This window comes from Astyanax mexicanus, chromosome 14 (genome assembly GCF_023375975.1).
Source record: "Astyanax mexicanus isolate ESR-SI-001 chromosome 14, AstMex3_surface, whole genome shotgun sequence".
NCBI classification, from domain to species: domain Eukaryota; kingdom Metazoa; phylum Chordata; class Actinopteri; order Characiformes; family Acestrorhamphidae; genus Astyanax; species Astyanax mexicanus.
Genome location: NC_064421.1, coordinates 16231687 through 16254521, shown reverse-complemented (window position 1 = coordinate 16254521; position 22835 = coordinate 16231687). Strand labels below are relative to the sequence as shown.

The 22835-nt window shown below is 37.0% G+C and overlaps 1 protein-coding gene across 7 annotated transcripts in view; it reads right to left on the bottom strand.

Annotated features, from left to right (window-relative positions):
* Positions 1 to 22835, bottom strand: part of sntg2 (syntrophin, gamma 2) — a 70177-nt gene that overhangs the window by 26547 nt on the left and 20795 nt on the right. For 3 of the 7 annotated variants that reach the window (XR_007424076.1, XM_015607901.3, XM_007257436.4), the window contains exons 4-9: positions 22642 to 22699; positions 19891 to 19934; positions 16007 to 16048; positions 10956 to 11043; positions 9879 to 9970; positions 1763 to 1890 (exon numbers count right to left, since the gene is read on the bottom strand). Coding sequence is in view for 6 of the 7 variants with exons in the window: in XM_015607901.3 (XP_015463387.1) it covers positions 1763 to 1890; positions 9879 to 9970; positions 10956 to 11043; positions 16007 to 16048; positions 19891 to 19934; positions 22642 to 22699 (452 nt within the window). In the remaining variant the exon portion in view is untranslated. The remainder of the gene's footprint in view (positions 1 to 1762; positions 1891 to 9878; positions 9971 to 10955; positions 11044 to 16006; positions 16049 to 19890; positions 19935 to 22641; positions 22700 to 22835) is intronic. The other 4 variants (XM_022673058.2, XM_022673057.2, XM_049463893.1 and 1 more) reach the window with 4 other exon arrangements.

The window sequence follows — 22835 nt, the reverse complement described above, 5'->3', positions numbered from 1 at the left end:
TTCAATTAATGCAGCTCAACTATTCCCTGCTTGGCCTGGTTCTGATAGAAATTGCCTGGAGAATGTAATGTTCTGCTTGAACTACCAGCGGACTGCCGCCAAGTCCTGTGAAACCAAGAAAATGTCTGTGTGAGTGACAGAACACAATAAAAAATCCATTAGTCTGGAGTAGTGCATTTTCACTGGGTCCAGGCATACATTGCGAAAGGGCTCTAAAAGAGAGACAAAGAATAACAGAACGGGTGGAAACAAATAAGATAGGGAGGAGGGAGAGGTGGGAAAGGCAAAATAATTCAAATCTAAAAAGGGTGATGTGAATGCAGGCTCTCCAGGGAGGCAGATTCACAAAGGTGTTTTGAAATGATAAAATCAATGAATCTCTCTTTTCCTGGATATGATACAGTTTGAAAATGAGCGTATGCTGCTTATTCTGAAGCAAACTAATAAGTTTGGTTATGGTATCCCCCACCAGAACCTAGCAGCTAGCCTGTTTTCACAGGAAAAAACAGCATGGATATTAGAATTTAATGAAAATCCAGCTCTAAAGAAATAGCCGTGGGACAGTAGGGGAATAAGCTTTAGTAAATAGCCCTGGGAAACACAACCAGAACTCAATTCTTTCTGAGGGAAAAGCTTCATTCTTCATAAAATAATCAACAGATAACTGCAAGCTTCTAATATCAGATAAAGGCACTGTGCACCAATATCCATTACTAAAGCAAATCTGTTTATAAACTAATATTCATAATGTAGTTGTTTCAGACAGTTAATCTAAGCTATTTTGTACCTGTGAAGTTCCAGACAACAATACGGAAAACATTACACTACAGAGGAAATAATGTTAAAAACTGGTAGACTATTATAGGAACTATTGTAGGATTTTTTTTTAACATTTTTAATGCCACTAATATACATATGAAGAGTTTGTTTGCAAAAACAAATAAAGGTATATTTAAAGATGTGATTGATTAAACGGTGTGAAAGACTAAAGCAGCAGTAAAAAAGTGTGTTTTGTTTGTGTATTCACTGTGTGGAGCCAACTCATCTTCGCGATAAAAATGACTGACGTCATGTTAATTTATCGCTACCGGTGTATCATTGTGTATACTACTTTCTTGTACACAACTGCAACTTAAAAAAGTTTTTATATGTAATGTAATTTATACGTAAAAAAATGTCATTTCAACAAAATGTGAGTACCACCAGACACTTCCCTTTAAGCTTGCTGGCAGTTTTAAACTAATTAGACCTGGACATTTAAAGCACAAAATACATAGATGCCTGAAGCAAAGCACTAATAAATCGATTCCTTTCAGAGAGAGTGAGGCCTAATCAAATTACATTATGCTAAAATACATCCACTCTGAGGCATACTTCCCAATTATGAACGCTGCAAAATTGATATCATTTACATACTGAGATGATGATCTTTAAACTTCAATGTGAAGGTTTTATATATTTATTTTCTCCTTAATTGATTAGCTATGCTGCTCATTGGCAAGACTGCTGGATCAGAAACAATCCACGCCATTTCCGAACAATCCGAAAGCAGTCTACCAAAGTCAGAAGTACTTCTCCTCAACCTCTGTGCCTTAGTGCCCCTCAATCGGCGATCTGCATCAGTGACCTTTCAGACGCTGCATGCCGCCGCATAGATATTGGATTTAACATCCTCTCACGTAAATGAAAAATGCTTGCTAAACCAACAGCCAGTCAGGTTTGTGGCACACTTTGGGGCTGGTATTGCATCACAGCGGATTACCTTAATTTATCGCTTCCAGCTTTGTGTCTAGAGACTCGGGCCATGGACAAGGAGAGGGAGACGGCATCCAGCCAACGCTTCTCGTACTTTGGTTCATTAGCCGAGGGTGAGGAGGGTGAAGACGGGGCCTAAATGGAATAAATGAGAGAGACAGAGAGAGAGAGAGAGTGAGAGAGAGAAAGAAAGAGTATGAGAGGAGGAGAGGACAAGTATCTCATCTCAGCCTCTCTTCACTGTGCTTTGATCTGCATGCAGTCAGCCCAACAAAAACACGGTCTCCTAATTCAGTAGTATCTGCGGCACTTTAAGTTGTGGAGCTGCACGCTGCCTCCCCACCCATAGACAGCTACTGTGGCTCATTAGCACACCATCATCCTTGAGTATTTATTAAATGAATAAGGATTTGATTGAAAACCAGAGGGGTGCTTTATATGAAGGCATGACACTCTTTCATGCGTATGCAAACAGCATGGGAACTTCTGAGACTTTTAAGATATACAAGATGAAAGACTAAAACAAATTAGTTTGCAGATTATTCATGTTTGTCTTTAAAGCGCCTTTTAAAAACTACTATAAAAAATCCAGCTCTAGAACTGAGTCCAGGGCTTGAAAATTACTGAGCGTGACAGAAGACTGCTCTCCAAGATCTAGAGAATGGGCCAGTGTAACACTAAGCAGTAATCAAGCACTAAACAAACACGCTGTTTAAATGTGAACTATCTAAATCTCATTTTAATCTAAACATTATTCTCACGTTCTGCTCGTAAAACACATTACCACAAGTTCCTCATCACACCTGATTATATAAAGAGAATAGTATTTGAATTGTATCCTGATGTGTTTTTAGTCACATGCATTCACACTTGGTAGGAAAATGCATCTCTGCTTAGTCAGACTGAAATATCTGTGACAAATGCAAATTTGCTAATTGCACAGCAGAATGTTACTGTCTAGCGCCTATGCTGGCTGGTTGCAGTATGATGTTTAGCATTGTAGTGTATTTAGACATGCTGGAGCATTTGCACTCTGTCTCTGTCTGGACTGAGTCCAAATACTGATTAAAATGTTACTTAGCTTCTTTAAATTCTTCTCTCGCCTCAGAACAAGGATTAAACTGGATTAAGCCTCGATTTTTGTTTCAGAGTATAGAAAGCTGAGATCCGATACTGTAATGTGATGTAAATGTAATTCACTTCATAATAAAATACATGAACTGCTCTTCTAATGTTGAAGCTTTAGATTTACTGCATTATACCAACCGGACAAAGCTCACACTTCTTTCTGGGTGCAACTATTTTTTTGACAATAAGGGAATATGCATTGTGTATAGTTTATATACATTTTCTTTTCTTGGAATATGATTTCTGTCTGTCTAAAATGTACAAAGCTGTGTAAGGCTGCCTTTAATGTGATTTCAAGATAAAGCAAAAAAACAGAACAGAACAGATCACAATATTATACATGGCATCCAATATGGATATTTTTATTGAAACACAGGAGCTCTAACCTCCCCAAGACTCGCCCCCAATTTAATTACCAAAATTACTGCTTCATTACTCCATATGGTAGCGCTTATCAAATGAATATGGTAAAATGGCAGAATATTGTCCATTAAAACCAATAAATCCATAATTCCTGGATTTTCCATTTTCTTTTCTTTTTATCCTCTTCAGTAACACAGATGATGTAAAATATCGTAGAGAATTCTGACTGTGTTTCCCACCCCTAACAGTGCTATATAATTTTAGCAGTACAATGCAGCACAGTTCAGACATGTGCTCTGGCTGTGCTCGGACGGATGGGACTGACCTAATCATGTACCGTACCAACCAATAACAAGACAGCAGGTCACAAGGTTGTGTGTGGCCTGCTTTCTCTCAGATGGGTCAGGTACCTGACACAGCCTATTAGGCTGCTTGCTACCAAACAGAGCGTGCCATGCCAAGGTCAACATGCAGCGGCCGCAGTGTCTGTTCCACCAACGCTCTGGAGGTTTTCTCCATATGAGTAGCATCGCATGCATGACTGTCGCTGTCAGTTTATATTAACAGTTTCTTATACTTATAAAATGCAGAACTACACTGAAATGATACCACTTCCTGTCATATTCCATAGAAAGATGGCTAAAGAATGCTATGCTGAACTACGGTAATATGTAACATGTATGTGGGGTCTCTTGCATTGAATGTAAATGTTTCTGCCAGACTTCATTGTTTGTTTGAATGGACAATTCTAGCCAGATGTCGCCAATCACAATCATTTCCACCAAATGCGATGTTCACTGTGTGTCGTAATGACATATTCCCTGTACAAAGGGGGTTGTGCTATTCCACATCATACATGATAATATCATGAAGACATGCATTAAATATTCTTTACCTCTGTAGTGTTTAGTAGTATCACCCTCCCCTACAGTACCACGCATGACAATGTGGAATAAGGAATGTTCAATGATAAATCTGCACAAACTGAGAAATTAAACGTCCCATCCATGAGAAACCTGTCCATCCATGAGAAACCTGTCCAGTGTTCAACCAACCTCATTACAACCGGAGTGGATGTTCCCAAGTTAACACTTCACAGTCCATTTACATATTGTTATCCCATGACATATGCCACCCAAGTCTACAGTACCAGACAATTTAGGTATAGGCAAACCTCCCCATTCAATTATTATGTTTTCTCCTACATTAACTAAAGTCATCAAGACTATAAAAAAAAAAAAATAAATTAAGAATCATATACTAAACTTTAAAGCGTTAAACAAACAAAAATACTCTGTGAAGCGTTTAGGTGGCTCTTATCTAGGGTTATCTTATCTTATGAGGCTGGTAACTCTAAGGAACATATCTTGGTCTTCCTTTTCTGGGGCGGTCCTGATGAGAGCAAGTTACATCATAATGTTTGATCGTCTTTGAGACTGCTCTTGAGGATACGTTCAAAGATCTTGAAATATTTCGGATTGACAGACCCTTATTTCTCAAAGTAATGTTTTTCTTAACTCTTGACAAGGAACAGCTGTTAACTGAAAGCCATTCCAGGTGACTCTACCTCATAAAGCTGACGGAGATGTGCAAAGCTGTCATCTAAGCAAGAGGTGCTTACTTTAAAGAGTATAAAATATAAATCATAATCTTGTATGTTTAACATTTTTTAAATTAAATATTACCTTGTTTCTCTTTATAGTTTGGATGGCTTTAATATTAATTCACTATGCAGAATTTTTTCAATAATAATAAAAAAAAATCATGAACTTAAGGTGCGTCCAACCTTTTCATTGGTACTAAATATGTTAAAAAAACAATTTATTATGAACTTCATTTAATACCTTTAGAGGTACACTTTATTTAGTGTTTTTTATATGGAGTAATAAGGTTCAGTGGTAGATTAGTGATGGTCTTTGTCGTGTGAATGAACAGGCAAGCTGAATGAGATGCTCTGTAATTGCTAAAGACAACAAATGCTCCATGAGACATGGGCACTGCTGACACTGTTGTGAGTGTGTGTTAATCAGCTCAATCATCATCTGGCTCTGCTTTCGAGACGTCTATGCCCTCTGGAAGCAGAATGAGGTTTGTTTTAATGAAGTCCTCTGGATGAAATATGCAGTGCTCAGCGACAGACAGTGAGGGGACGGTTTCTTTTTCATGGAAAACAAATGAGCAAACAAACCATCTACAATCTGGGCTCCTTTATTATTAAACGCTGAGTAGCAGTCACTACATCCAATTAGCAATTACCAGACATGGAGGGCAAACAGTTGACTGCATTTCTTCAGACACTTCTCTCTTTTGTCTTCTCTCTCTGTTGGAAGCCACGGGACTGTGCGAAAACACGAGCTGGCGTAATTGCTGAGTCAACAAACACTGGGCCTCTTGTGTTCTCAATTTTTTTGATCTGTCTTTATTTTGGCGTTTCCTTCCCTGTGGGTGATTTGAATTCGCAGAGCTCGTCGTCCCCTCTAGGCTCCTTCGACATTGAGTTGATTGACAGTGTTTTGCTTTCATAGCACCCGCGGCTGAACATTGATTCATTTACATGCCTTCCAATAATTAGTGTCGCACCTCTCATTGCCTCAGAAATATCTGTAGGTATGGCAGGGAGGCTAATATGAAGGACAACAGTGTCAGCCGTGCTGGCGTTTGGCAAGGTCCTCAGTAGCGAGCAGACATTCTGTCACCGTAATCCATCTTGACACGCTGACAATATTTTATTCCTTGTCATCTCAGGCTCTCACTAGCGTAGCGCAACATGAAAGTCAAATCAAGTTTAATTATCCACCCCTGGTGTGCATAAACAGTGCAGAAGGGAGCATCTTGCTTGAAAAGACGCCTGAGACAAGGCCTAATTGGAGACGGCACCAAACTTTTGATTTGATCACAAGCACCCGATTCGAATCAGAAAGCCCCTTTAAATATTCTGTACTAGGCAGTTATTCACAAAGCCCTGATATATATATATATATATATATATATATATATATATATATATATATATATATATATATATATAGAGGAGAGAGAGAGAGAGAGAGAGAGAGAGAGAATTTCATAATGGCTGGGACAAGGACACATTTACCTTGACATGTTTCACTGCTCCACAGGTCACAATTCAACTTAATTAAAGTACACATTCCTGTATTTTAATTAAACAGTACCTGCACACATTTAGACATTTGTTTGTGTCTAAATACTTTTTTGTCTAAAACATTTTTTGACATTTAGGCATTTTTGTAGTCTGCAGAAGGAATGGGACAAAATATTGATTTTTGATATATATCAAATCAATGGAATACTAATAAAATGAATACATTAAACCTGTGGTGAAAAGTACTGGTCGTCAAAAACTGAGAAAATTTTATGCTCTTCTGTATCACAGACGCCATAAAGTAGAGCAGAGTATTGTTTTGCGATGTTACTGAGGTTTAGCAGTATTGTAATATCATCATTTTCATGGATAATATCGAATATTAATCGTATAACATCGTATTGCGAGATAACTTATGATTCTCACCCCTAGTCTGTATCTTTTATTGTTCAACATGAGGACAAGGGCTAGTCAGTCAATATCAAAGAAGTTGTTATTATTAAGACTAAAAACCAGCAACAAAAGCATTAAATACACAGGCCAAACCTTATGACTATCAAAATCATATCATATCAATAAGAAGAGACAAGACACTTGTGAGCTCATTAAACACAAAGGGACTGGTAGGTCCAGGAAGGCCTTTACTTATTAAAGCAGAAGAATCTTTACTAGCATAAAGAATAATCCTCAATTGATTGTCGGACAGGAGGTGTGTGAGTATTTGGCATGAACTTCTATCCACAGAAAACATCATGGACACTGCAAACTGCAAAGGCTGAAATGCAAAAAAAACAAACTTGCTCAGGTTCCAATAAATGTCTCCAAACTTTATCCAAATTATTAAAACAACACCAGTGTTTTTTAAACGACTTGCCATTCACCAGATTCAAATCAAATTGAGCATGTGTTCCATATGTGGAAGAGAAAATGCCTCAAAACAAGCAAAAGCTAAAGATTAAAGCTGCATTAATAGCTAGGCAAAACATCCCCAGAGAAGATGCGCACATGGTGATATCTATGAATCATAGATGTATCTATCATTGCTGTGTCCCAAAATTTTTGGTGCCCTGAAATGAAAGAGCTATGTTAAAGAATGTCTAATTCAACATGGTGAAATGGAAATGTATGCAAATACCCTTAAATTAAAGTCTGGAATGTGTACATCAGTCACGTGAAGCAGAGGGGCTTATCCTACAAAAAAATGCGTATTTCTCCTAAATATAGAAACACTAAATAATCTGTCATATAATGTCAAAGGCCAGCTAATCTAAGCTGATGCACTGATTAATCTGGTAGAGTACATTAATTAGACTTATGTAGTCTGCTTTCTGCTTGAAAGAAAGTTTAACACAAATTGCATCTAACATTCTAAACTAATATGACAGTACACTTTATGTAAGATTTTTATATCTGTGTACTTTTTTATTTTTGTTTAGGCAGTTCTTGCTGTGTGTTTTTCTTCTCAAGTAAAACCCCCTAAAGTAACAGGACTTCTGCTTGAGTGCAGTTTTTCAGTCCTCTTGCACTGCTGCTGTTTGGTGCAGGGGCATGTAATCTGTGGAGGGTATAATTTGTGGACTAGACAATCTGAGCTTTTCTGGGTCAAGTTAAAAGACTGTGAAGCTCTTGAGGTCTGTATACAACAGAGCCAATTGTACTGTACCACAGTGCTTTCTTTGGAGGTTTTACCAGAGATGTCTGACAGAAAAAACAACAATCTTACAGTCAGAGTAGGTGTTGTTCAGGTTTGTTACATTTACTCAGCAGTAACATCCTATTCTAATTCTAACACTATTCTAAAAATCACTAAACTACTCTTTCTTTCAAAACCAAGGTCACCCTGCTTTTGTTGGAGTAACTGGAGTCACTACATAATTTTGGAACGCATGAATGAATGCAGAATGTTTGTACTTTTCCCAAAAATATTGGATGCAGTTATATTCTATGGCTCCACCCATCACTAACCGTCACACTCCTGTTTTAAATGCTGCATATGTACACAGACTATACATAACAAGATTTCTGTCAGAACTAATATTGGAAAGATGGTTAATGAAGTAATTTTATTTTTTTCAAGGGCATGCTTCAACCTGCTGCTGTTAAGCCCATCGCACACCAAACATGTTGCTCTTCCAATAAGGAGTTCAAGTGAGAGCACCATAACAGCCGATTTGTTTATATTACATACGTTTATATTTCATAATATTTCAGGCTATTTTTGCGATACCAATATTTTTAGATAAAAAAATAAATAAATTACTGCAACAAAATACATATTAAAATGCAAATATATTTTTTACACTCAATAAGACAAATATAAATATTTTTACACTCAACAGGCACAAAAAATATTCTGTATATAAAAATATAATGCAACAACATAAAATCTACCACAAAATGCATGCATATAAATAACAAGATAACAATTAAAAACAAATAGTAAATATAGTAAATAGCAAAACAAATACAAAATAGACTGATCCTAAGAGTAATGTTAACATGATATGGAGTTTTATTACTGTGTAACAAAGGCGTACGACACGCCCAAGAACCAGTCCTTTCCCAGTGAAAAGTTTATTTTAAAATATTGGAATTCTTGCATTTCATGCACATTTTATGTCAAAACTAAAAACAAAGTCCAGCTGAAGACCAACTGGTCATCCAGACAAAACAGACCCTACGCTTGGAGGCTAGCTTGCTAGCACATTTTTTTTTATCAGGGAGGTTATATATAATTTTTGGTGGTATGGTATAATTTTAATTCAGTGTAATAAAAAAGTACTGCCTAGTGCACTGGAGAACTGGACCTGGAGATCCTCAGTGCTGACACATGTTGATATGTGGTATTGGCACCAATGTACAGACCTGCATTATAAACTATAGTTCTGAATTTTGTTTGCCCTGTGTTGAGGGTCCGGTGTGTGATGATCTTTAGAGTTATTGGTTATTGGCCTCATATGCCATGACAATGTTACCATCACAGATTTATGTTCACTTATTGTAGCCTTCTTTTAAAACTGTCTCTACTAAGACGTCAGTGAGAAAAGCCCCAGACCTTTTCATCAGCACTTCTTTTGTTTTAAAAAAAGAATCAGCAGGATCTAAATTACACTGTTCTGCTGTACTGTAGGAGTACCACTTCTTTTCTCACCTCAGCAAGCCAGTGAAATCCCATTCACACCTCTCAACATTGGGACACATGTTTGAAATTTATGCTCAGAACGCTGGCCAATCACAGCCCACGATTTTCACTACTATGCACAGAAGCCATATCAAAGGTCTCACAGTTAAAAATAGAACACAAGCCACAAGCGGCACAGACGGCACTTCTTGCCGACTATCACCCCTCGACACAATGCGCACAATACGACTTCACCTGGCAATGCTGTATTTACAACCTGATTCTGTCATTCAGCTTCAGCTTTCTGCTGTTGTGAATGAAAACATTATATAGGAATAACAGAGGAAGCTTCAGCTGACACAACACTACAACCTGCAGAAAACGCTTTACAAAGTGAGATGTACTTACTGTGTTGCTCGAGTTCCCGTTTAAATGTAAACCACTGTCAAAAAGTGGGGAGGATGCTCTGCTACTTTGATCACTGGATGGTCCTGGAGAGCCTGAAAACATCAGAGCTTGTTAAATATTGCAGTACAGTACAACCCTGTAACAATGCTTTGTTCTACTACTACTGTGCAGCTTGTGTTTACTAAACACAAACACTGAAGGCAACCGGACACGTAGGCATAAATAAATGCAGGACCATATTTCTGCACAAAAAGTCTTACCATAATGTATGAAAGGTGAACATATATACACAGTACCAGTCAAAAGTTTTCAATGGAATTACATAGCAAACAAAAAAGTGTTTGTCCTCCACAATCCCCTGACCTAAACCCAACTGAGATGGTGATTTGGGATGAGCAGGAGCTTCACAGCATGAAGGAAAAGCAGCAACTTTTGTTCAGCACCCCAGGGAACTCCTTTAAAATGCTAAGAAATCTATTCCAGGTGACTCTACGTCATGAAACCACTGAGATTAAAATACCAAGAGTGTGCAGATCTGTCCTCAAAGATAAATGTAGTACTTAAAAGAATCTAGAGTGTAAAACATATTCTGTTCTGTTTAACAATTTTTGTTTACAGAATAATTTTCTGTTTTTAGTTGACGTTTTTTCCCTAAATGCCAGACAGTTAACTGAAAAATCTTGTACAGTGGAATTAGTTGTTATTTACGGGTATTAACTGGACTTGAAGAGCTTAAATGGTAAAATAAAGAGAAAACAAAATGGTATTGTTTTAAAACTTTTGACCGGCAGTTTTATATATGTATAGTTTTATATATATATATATGTATAGTTTTATATATATATATATATATATATATATATAATGTGTGTGTGTGTGTGTGTGTGTATGTGTGCACTTTAAAAGGCTTTTATGTCACCAGGGAAACAGAAAAAATCCCATAAAACGCCATAATACAGGACCTGCATTACATTTCATGAAAGGGTCTTAGCTTTATGGTGCTTTAAAACTTTGTTGTAGCCCCCTGTAGAGCTCTGCCTGTGAAGATGCGCTGCGAGCGGTGCTTTGAGAGCTCACCTAATGGGAGCTTTAAAAAGGCTGGTGCCTCCCTGAGGTACCTCACAGTGATGGTAACTTCATCTCCAGCTGTTCGGAGGAGATGAACCTGAACAGGAAAGGAGGGAGAGAGAGGAAAAAGAGAGAGCAGTGAGATGGGGGGGGGGGGGGAATAGAGGCTGAAGTCTTTGTAACATAACAGGACTGACAGTCTACATATTAGGAAGTAAGTGTGGGCGATATAGCCCTAAAATAATACCACAATATTTAAAAACATTTATATGACAGCTAGGCATGCATCAAAATCAACCCAACTAAATGAAACATTTGGCCAAAGGGTAAGTACAGAACATAGATTATCGAGGGTTTTATTACTTTTGCCACTTTTTATTATTAAGCACATTAAATAGCATACATTTATTATTTTTTAATGGAGTTATACAAAAATACTACAAAATATCTGAGAATTTAATTATGTTATATGCATTTAATCATTTATTTTGCAACATTTAAGTCAGTTCGAAGTTCAGAAACGCTCCTAATATTAATGTAGCCATTTTTCAGCATAAATTACTCCATCTTTTCACATTTTTTTGCCATTTTCATCTAAATATTTTAATTTGCCAAATAACATTTATAACATATATAACATATACAATATATTATATAAAAATAATACTGTTTAGTAACAACAATGCAAGTAATCAAATAATGTTATGCAACAAAAATATGCCACCAGAATTTTTTCCAGAATATTTAATGCATGCATATAACTATTATAAGCTTTGAAGACAGAATACCACTATTATCATGATAGTGTTTTTTGGATTTTTAAAAATTATAACAACAATATTGTGCAAAATACAAAATATAACGGCCCTAATAATGAGATACGACATATTAATTATACTGTTATAGGAACAGCTAGCTTGCAAAACATTATAACACAATATCAAAATATTAACTACCGTATAAAAAGTTTAAATAACAGTGACGTGAAGTAGATTATTTACAGCAACTGTCATTTAACTAACATTCATTACAGGGTGCATTACATAAAATGGCAAACTTATTTGTCAGAGGTTTGTAGGTACAGGCATCCATTGCGGTTTATTTTCTGTAGTTTATTACTGTAATTTATTTATGTTGCTATATTTTTTTTATTTTATCTGTGGAAATTAAGAAATCTGTTGTAATTCATTTAGGCATATTGTAAAACCCAAATTGTCAAGCATTATAACGAATGCTCCTTCAGATCCGTCTTTCTTTTTAGAACACTGGGAGATGTTTGCAAACCATGTGTTAAGAATCCAAGATGGCTGCACAAAACATGACCACTAGTAAAAGCAGTAGTGTTCTACAGTTAATAAGCACGTCTATCTATTTGTGTCTGAATAAATCGGTTATACAGACAGTACAGTGTTGCACTTCTATCTGTGGACGTGTTTTAAAGATTTTAGTGTTTGGATGCGCACTGTTATATACAGGTATCACTAGCAATGCTAACCTGGGACAACACTAACAGTACTAGCTGATATCTGAAGGTTTAACTGGAACACAGTCTGCCCGAGTGTGACGTCATTCCCAGGCCTGGCATCCCACATCCAAGGTAAATGAACACAGCATCAGATTAACAATCAAATGTAATCCAAGAGAAAGCATGCCGCATTTACAGTTCAAGAAAACTTCCAGGAATAATTACAAAGAGTTCTGTAACCTCAGCTGGGTCTTGATGTGATTGTAAGAGGCTGGCTAACTGCTGCTCAGACAAGTAATTACCCTCTCAGTGTCTGCTAGCTTCAAATTGCATCACCAGCATGCACCAGGATATAAAACCACAGCTCCAACATGTGAAAAGCCAGCGTTCAGCTCATTTATGCTTCTCCATTTCCTAAACAGATGTTTAAAGCTTTTCAAATAGCCCTGATACATTTCGTCCCCTTAACAGGGCCGCTTCAGTACATGATTATATCTGCTACATGCCTTTGATCACATAATCATAACCATAAACAGAGGAATTACTAAACTTCTGAAGGCCAATTTCTCCTCTCTGATCAACTTGAAGTATTCGCAAAGCATTTCCACTGAGGGCTGACACCAAATTAAATTGGGTGTTTTCCCAGAAACACCCCTGTGGAGCCCGCACAAAGTATGGCATCAATTTAGGTCATGCTTAAAAAAATGAAAGAACATATTTAAATCGATCCACTCTGGTTTAACAGGGGGTTAAAACAGTATGGCCGGATTTTGACATTATTAGACCAGAACTGCATTATTAAACGAACAGCCAGATTAACATTTGTCCCTGCAAAGGAATTTTGCTTTGGGTCTGATAAAACCTTCTTGCTTAGAGATTTCTCAGAGGAGTAAAGTTCCATCAAAAACACAGTTCTGACACTTAAAGGGGTCTCTAAATCCTGAAGGGGTCTCTTAATCCTTCCCTATCTTCTTTCATTGCAACTTCAGCTCAAGTCAATGGCAATGCACAAAGAATTTTAGACCCTTGATGTTTGTACCATCTCAAAGTAGCATAAAGGAACTCGAGATTGTAGAACGTGAACTTCTTGTACTCTGCAGAGCTTTTCCAGTGCTCAGTGTAATGTCAAGCAGGGGTCAGAAAATACAAGCAGATATCGTAGGACGACTGAACACACACACACACACACACATCCTAAGTATGGTTTAAATAACACTACCAATAAAGTTCTTATTCTAAGACAATAATTAAACAGGTATCATTGTTCCCAAGGTTTACAAATTATTCCTAACATTAATTAACTATCCCCAAACAGGGGATTAAACCAAATCCTGGACTACGCTTTACATTTAAAGCTCCACTAGGTAGGATTGAGATTTTGTGCTCGCGAGCTCCCCCTACAGTTGTAGAGTGTAATAAATGTTTCAGGCGGATTAAATTCTCTTTTTCGTTTTCTGGCTTTCACAGACATATTTGGTCTCTTTCCAGCTTCTGCCAGAGTGTCTGTATGTTAGTTTGTAAAGAATTAACCTGTTGTCCTTGTAGAACTGTTAGAACTAAAGGTCGGAAAGCAGGTCGCAGTTCTCAGGAGCGTTGGTTGCGGATGCCTCAGAAAACTTACAGAGTCTGGTTTGAGCTCAGAGGAGCTCCGGCACAGACACGACATTTCAATTACGTTTTAAGCTGTAATTTTACTTCTTTAAAAAGATCAAAAATCAAGAAAATCCTACCTAGTGCTGCTTTAAATGAGAAATCTCCATTCAACAGGCCATGTAGTCCAAAACTAGGCTTAATCCCTGGCTAGGGAACTGACCTGAAACAGCTAAAAGGGCAGTACATTTCAGTACAAGTTCGGTACAGCCAAATCAAACCAACAAACCCCTCAACTGCATAATGCAAATTTTGATTTCTAATCACTTTAAACAGACAGTCGTGTAAATTACAGTTGGTTCACCTTAACACCCTGTACAGTCTGTTGTGTGTTAAGCAGGAAAACGTAAACTTTCCATGTTTAGAGTGTTTTAGAACACATACCCTAAAACTGCCTACCAGTTCGCCCAGTTTACCATTATTTTGACATTATTTTATTTGAAACAAACAAAAAAAATTAGGATATCACTTAAATAACTGGTTATTTTTACTGAAATTAGAACAGTGAGTCATACAAAGAAAGAAAGAAAAGAAAACTGAATGCATCTGACGCAATTGCTGCACTCCATTTTACCAGGTTCTACAAGTGGTATAATTGTATTCTCAGAACACTAATCATGTAATATTAGCTCAGGGAACATAAGTTGGTTTAATCCGTTTATTCAGAATGCCTGCATCCCATTACTGTGCCTTCTCCACGTGACTGTTTACCGAACCGTGACATCCGCACCACGAATACACATGTAGCATGTACATCCCTGTTAACAATTTAGGCATGGTAACTCTTACTATATCTGCAATTTTGCAGAATCAGATTGGTTACATAACCTGAGGAAGCATTTCACAAAAGCATGTAACTGAAATGTTAGTAAACAAAGGTCTGCATCTCTTTTTCTGTGGTTTTATAATTGCTTCCCACATGAATTCAGTGGATTCCTTCAGTCCTGAGCTCAGTATCTACACTGACTATTTATTCTAACACTGTGTCTTCATGATGATGCAGCCATCCGTAATGATCATATGATGCCCTCAGTAACTGTCCCTCACATATCAGCGGTCACTCCAGCGACAGAGAAATTGTTAGTGTTTAGACAGCTCGGCTGTGTCAGGTAGTAGTTTCTGAGAGTAAGATCATTAATCACGTCTTTTGACTTCCTGAACGCAGCTGTTTAGCGTGAGAGAAAGAGAGAGAGAGAACGAGAGACAAAAACACATAAAAAGAAGGAAGAAAGAAAGAACAAAAATATAAAAACAGAAAAAGAAAGAAAATGGAAAATGGAAGAGATGAAAACAGGTGAAAGGAGAAATAGAGAGACAGATAAAGCAGACTGAAAAAGAAGGAGAAAACATGAAAGACCAAATCATTAAATAAAAGTTAAAAAAGGATAGAAAGAGAAACAAACACAAAGAAAAAAAAAGAGAAAATGCTAAAGTGAGAGACACAAAAAAGTAAATTGTGAGATAAAGAAAGAGCAAGACACACAAAAGTAAGGAGAAAGAGAAAACTAGGGAAAGAAGAAGAGAGATAGTAATAGAGAAAGTGTAAGTGAGTGAGTGAGGGGCTTGGACAGAGAGAAAGAATAGAAAGTATGTTGTAGTAAATAAAGAAGAGAATAGAAAAGAGAAAACTAAACACAGAGAGAAAATATGTGTAAGTGAGAGACAGAGAGAGAGAGAGAAAGAGAAAGAGAGTGCACTGGAGGGAGAGAGGTATCACAGCCCTCCTAAGGAGTCTGCTGGCTGGGGGTGTGCTTGTGATGAATCTACTCCCTATCGATTTGTTATGGTTCAGGTCCAGGAAGTAAAAAAAGGGAAAGGTTTGTTAGATATAAAAGGACTACATGCGCTTTGGTGAGACATCTGCTGCACCTTTGATCAATGATACATCACTGTCATTTCTGCACTGCAGGCATGAGGAACAGAGGACTGACAAGCAAATACTCACAACTTCTTCATGTGTGCACTTCTCCACATTAATGCCATTCACCTACACAAGACAGGAGGAGTTCTCATTAGAAACAACAGACAAACTTCAAAACAATACCACTGACAGTATTCTATTACTATTAGCCCATAGAGTCAGTAATCAGTAACACAGAACTGTAACATAACTCTATAATATACTACAGAACATTTGCAAAATTCCATGCAAAATTAAATAAAAAGTCACGCTATGAACAGCATTTTTATTCCATTTTAATTCTGCATCAAAAACTTCTAATCTACTTTTCATTCATTTTCATTCATTCACTCACTTCCAACTGTCTCAGTAAGTCCTGCATTAATTGATCATAGTTAGTTTAACCTCTGGGATTGATGAATGTGTTAAAGGGTTAAATTTAATGTTTCTTGATACAGCACAAGTTAGAATCTCTCTAAATCCTCTGCCTCTTGCTATGTCTAACTGGTGGATATGTGTATATTAGGGGTGGGCGATACGGCCCTAAAATAATATCACGATATTTCACGGTATTTCCGCGATAACGATATTCTTGTTGATATGACAATAAAAAAATACACTATACTCTGCAAGAAAATAAATATATATATATATATATATATATATATATATATTATTACATACTATATAATACTGCACACCCCTAAGTGAGATATTAAAAATTACAAGAAATTTATCAGATTTGTAACAAAGGTCAATTATCCAGAATGTCATGATACTAATAATGTACTCAAAATATCTCCATGTATCCAGAATTAAAATAAAATAAATTATACTCTAGCAGCTATATAATGGGAAATTGGATGGGTGATATGGCACAATATTTTAGGGTATAATCCTTCACGGTATTTAAAAACTTTGACGATATTATCGTGTACGATACGATATGGCACACCCCTAGTGTATATGTCATCAGACACACAAATCATTACACTAATTGGAAAGCTACAATTAAAGTCATTCTACAATTATTCACAATTATTCACACTATGGTCAGTTTTACACTAAACAGGCAAACACACAAATTTACCGCTTACAAATGAGGGGCAGATGACACACACACACACAGCAAGAAGCAGAAAATACACTGTATGATATTTTCATATTTGTATGTTGTTTTACTCAGCTCCCGCTCAAACTGGACGACTAAATCATAGGGTTTAAATGTTCGCAGCTCATGATAAAAGAGATAGCAGCTTTAGCACTGTTCAACCGCTAAACATTTTGGTAACAACATAAAAAATGGAAGGCAACTAATGTAGGTAAGCACAGAATTATTTCGTTTTTGAAGAAAAGTTCCTAGACATGTGATTAGCACTTGTTGCTCAGTGACCCAATCAATGCAGTGACATGAACTTGGGTAATCGGATAATGGGAGAATTTTACACAAGTTTACATGAGTCAGGCAACAATTGGATTTTTGCTTTGAAACCAATTAATTAAAAAAAATGTTTTTAACATGTTTTGAACACATCAAGCCACAATATGACATTCCGATTCTTTATATCACTCTAAAATGTTTTATCAGCATCATGTGGGTTGTTGTGTTAATTGCTGCTTGCTAATTTATCTTACCACGGTTTTCACACATACGCAGACTGAGAAAAACTAAGAATACTGTTGTTTAGCTTCTTCAGAATAAGAGAATCACAGAGCGCCGAGTGGTCCAGCGGTTTAAAGCGCTGCCACTATCAGCTGTTCGGCAATGCTGCATCAGCAGCAGCTCAAAAAGAAGCGGTGGCTGGCTGTATGGCACATGTATCGGAGAGAGCATGTGCTAGTCTTCACCCTCCTAGTGTGTTGGGGGATTACTAGTGATAGGGGGAGTCCTAATGAGTGGGTTGGGTAATTGGCTGTGTAAATTTGAGAGAAAATGGGAAAAATCTGGAAAAAAAAAAAACTTTGGGCTGTAGTTCAGGCAGCTTTTGCTTGACCCCCTCTCCTATAAGCAAAGTCAGCAAGGAGAGATAACCAAGTTACTTAAAAGTATACATTTACTGAGAAATACCCTTACTTAGCTTAAATGCATTTCTCTTTATCAGATAACTGAATAATCTGTTTATAATCTACTTAAGTAGTGTATGTAAATACACTCACTATCAGAGTCTACAAAACAAAAAATATTGTACTATAAAAGTCTAACAAGTTCTGAAAAAAATAGTAGAAGGTGACTGCTGGTAGAAGTAACAAAACTAATTCCAATGTCTATAGAGCGATTTTTTGCTCAGATTCAGCAAAATGCTGCAAAACTGACTATATGTAACATATGACAACGCTAGTCAAAGCCTCACTTGGACTGACTGGAATAAGTGTCATGCAGTGAAATTACATGAGCAAATTATCCAGACACCTCAACTACCATGCACACATTGTTGATGCAGTCATTCACTGTAGACACACACTATGTATAATCTCCAAAAAAAAGCACTGTCAACAGAATGAGATGCTCTGGAGCAGCCACACATTAGCCCAAGGTCACCGCGCCCTGTGCCAAGATTTGGCAGCTTCAATCCAACACTGAGCTCCTGGGCAGAGTAAAGGCAGGCTTTGGAGCAATAGAGCACCACTGAATACATCTGGGATTAGTTCAAGTGCTTCTTTGGGATTTAACTGTCATTATCCAACATGAGTTGTATTATTAAATATAGAATGAATACTATAAGGGGACATCTTTATTGTTTATTAAACACAATTCAAGAGATTTCGATTTTAATCAAAACAGGTATATGTGGTGTAACTGTCCAAAAGTTCTAACAAAAACAATAGAATAATTGAGTGTGTTTACATGCGCTCAACAATTATGAAGTTTACTTCACACCATTATGAAAAACATTTGTCTTAGAATATTTTGCAAAAAATCTGATTATTGCCTTAATGATATAAACCAATGTTTTCCCATTATCTGATTAACCCAAAAAATCGTTTTTAATTCCAATTCAAATAATTCTGATTTTTTCAATTTAATTCACACATCTTTTTATATATTGTACTATATTTAACTGGTTAAAAATTACAGCCATTTTAAACATAGTCCCGTCATCTTCATAAGACCATTAGTAATTGGACAGTACACTGAAAAGCAGATTTACAGCAGATGGGACCTTTCCCCTGTTATTTGATGGGAAATTAAAGAGAGTGATAGTTATTTATCTTAATAAGCTGCCCAATCAAAGAGGTGTTAAAACAAAGCCTTCTATTGCTATTGAGTTCTTCCATCTGATTACCCAAATATCTTTCAATTACACTTCTAATAACACTAAAATTCATACTTTAACAGTCAAACTTACATTACTCTATAAATGTTAATATATTTATATATTTACTTATATAATGTTAAACATATATAACAGGATAAAACTTGTGAAAATTGTGCAAAAATGATTATGGAAACATAATTTAAAATCAATGTGATATATAGGATTACATTAATGTAAATATACCACACATTTAATCAGCTTTAATACAATGACTTTGACCTCTTTGAAATTAATTTTTCGCAAACCCATATAGTTTACATCTAACGTATCAGCAAAGAAACGCTCAGAATGCTAAGACTAGTGCAGGGGAAAATAGGACAGTTTTTCAAATTAGAAGATGAAAGGTTTAACATTTCATTACGCTGCTTCTTTTCTATTTGAGGCACTCAAGGTAACAAGACCCAAAAAATGATTACCCTTTTTTCAAATGCCTCATTATGGCTATTCTTCAGATTTGTATAATGAGATCAAAGGTTAAACCTGCAGTCAAACCTGGAGAAAATGAATCAGAGGAGGAAATCATTAGAATGCAGGGAGCACATTGCTCTGACATGCACCTATGGCCCTGGGCAGTGTGAAGAATAAGAGTGAGCTAATGCTCGCTGCACTAACCTGTAACACGGCATCGCCGATAAACAGCATTCCTGTCTGATCCGCTGTAGGCCAGACACACAGGGTCAAAGGTTAATAGAAACATTAGAATATAATTACTCATTTCATATGTACTAATGTGATGGAAACGGCAATCCGCTATGGCAGTTGATGAATCCCACCATAAAGCCCTAAGCACTCTGATAGACAAGGCTGAATTTAATCCAAATTTCACAGAAATCTGGAATTTAGTTAATTTTATCATGACTGACAAACACAATGGGACTTTATTAGCTTTCTGAACAGCTCCATGCGACTCCAAAAGTTTGCATGAATTAAAAAGAGACAAACTGTCTCAGAGGCATTAGCTACGCTGAAGATGAGAGAGGCTAATATTCTTTTACTGCATGTTATAAAACCTCCCAAACCATAATCAAACCATTAGGAAACAGCTTTCTAAAACTTGCTATGTGAGCCTCTTTAACAAATAACCAAATATTAACCATTTCTCCTTTTGAGAGAATTCGGTTATTCTTTCCTTTTTTATTTGAAAATCTTCTTTACATTTAAAGAAGAAAAAAGTGCCGTATCAAGACTTATATTCATTCATTAAAGAACGACCTTAAAGTAGCAGTTCTTGATAAAAACAGTAGTATTCCTTTGTAAATAGGGGAAAAATACTAAAATAAATGGCATCCATGGGTTTCTGCTGCCGCTCTGTTTTTAGACAAATGCCACGACAGCTTTTTCTGATTACCTGAGTAAATGTGGTGATGCTAATGGCACTGATACAAAAGCTACTGTGAATGTCAAATATCAAAACAGCAAATTCAGTCTTTATCTGCTTATTTATGCATCAATAAACCAAACGATACACAGAGACACATTAGAACTAAAGAAAGCTGTCTATGTTAAAAGAGAAAAAGACTGAGTCCTTCAGAATTATCTACTCTGTACCGCAATGCAGGCTTTAAAAAAAATTATTCCCATGCTCAGTGGAATAACACACTCTCAAAAGAGAAATCTCTAAATCCCCCAAACTTACAGAATGTCACTTAAAAATAAAATAACTTACAGCCATAAAGAAAAAAAAATGATTTCTCCCAAAAGGAAGAAATGATTGATATATAGTTATTTGTTGGAAGGGCTCCTACAACAGCTCCTGCATACTCTGCACTGGCATGTTTGTTTGATGCAACAGAACATATGGCTCCACGCCTGCTTTGGGAGCACTCCAGTCATTAGTTCTTGCTGAGAGATACTGCAGATGTAATGTCTAATGCTATAGGCAATCGTTTCACACCTTTCTTCATCCTCTTTCTTTTGATTGATGAGACTGTACCATAGCTCACTCAGTCACTCTGCAGGGTTCTCCTGGCTGCTCTTAAAAAGGCAGGCTGAGAGAAGACTCAAGTTCATGGACGATATGCAGGCCTGCATCCAACCTACCATTAATAAAGGGAGAAATATCTAATCTATTGAGTGTGTCTGCCCATGAGGAATCTGGCACAGGGAGCCACTAGAAAAACCATCAGCCTGCAGACAAGTATCATTACTGGCATGAGAGAACTAATGTGGTTGCTATTGTGTAGAACACTTAGAAAAAAAAACAAAAAAAAAAAATGTTCTCACATACTCACATACACTGATCAAGCATAACATGTAACTTTCTTTCTACACGTTATACTGTTTTTGCTACACTGAGCATATAGGATCACTTAGTACTTCTTTAATTACAGACCGTGGTTCTGTATCTGTTTCATAACATACTTTATTATCCTCCTTTCACCCGCATGTTCAATGGTCAGGACCAACATAAGGCCACCACACAGCAGGTGTTATTTAGGTGGTGGATCTTTCTCAGCACTGCGCTGACACTGACATAGCAGTAGTGTGTAAGTGTGTGTTGTTCTGGTATAGTGAATCAGACACAGCAGTGCTGCTGGAGTTTTTAAACACTGTGTTCTCTCACTGTCGACTTTCTGACACATTGCCTACCTACTCAATCTTGTAGATATAAAGTCAAAGACAGAAGCTCTGTAATCTGTTGCTGCACATTTTGTGTTGGTTATCCTTTAGTCCTTCATTAGGGGTCGCAGGACCCTCCCCACAGGACTTTGCCCACAGGACACTGTTGATGGACTATTCACAGCAGCACTTCTGTGTCTGATCCAGTCACACTAACACACCATCACCAAGTCTGCATCTAAAGTCTGTAATTACAGAACTACAGTGTGCCCCGACGCTGTATGCTCAGTGGAGCTAAACATAGGTTAATGGGTGTAGAAACAAGGAGGTGGTCATAATGTTATACTTGATCAGTGTACACACACACACACAGGCATACCTTCACCTTCACCCACAGAAGACCCACAGAATTTGTAATGGATGCTGTTCCCTTTCTCTCCTGGATGAGAGAAGCTATTAGTGGACCAGATATTCAGAATTCCTGTTGCATGCTTATATGAGGCCTTTCATTTTTCATGGTTCAGAGGCAGCATAAGAGCCACAACTCAACCCTGGTGCTTCTGTACACTTGGGATAAGCAAACCAGTTAGGGTGACGGCCTCTAATTACACGCTTTCAAACAGACTGCCTTTTCAGATCCACTGGATTCTGGCACGGGCTGTGGACACTTTAAATTACAAACTTAAAAACAGTTAATCACTGTTGATAGTTGGAGGAGTAAAATCTACTTCTCGCTCAAGCCTCAGCTAATTTAGTCGTGCAGTAAATGGGAATTAAAAAAAAGAAAACTCAATAGTGCCTCACCTACTTGATCTTTGAAAATCTTCGAAATGACCACAGGCACTTTATGCTCAGCTCCTCCCTGAAATAAATAAAAAGTCCATCAAGGTGATTTGGTTGTACACCTACCGCCCACTCATTAAGGACGCTACACTTCATAACTTCAGAACCATCCAACGCTATTGCCTCATCAAAGTTTCCTCTGGATAGCATAATAA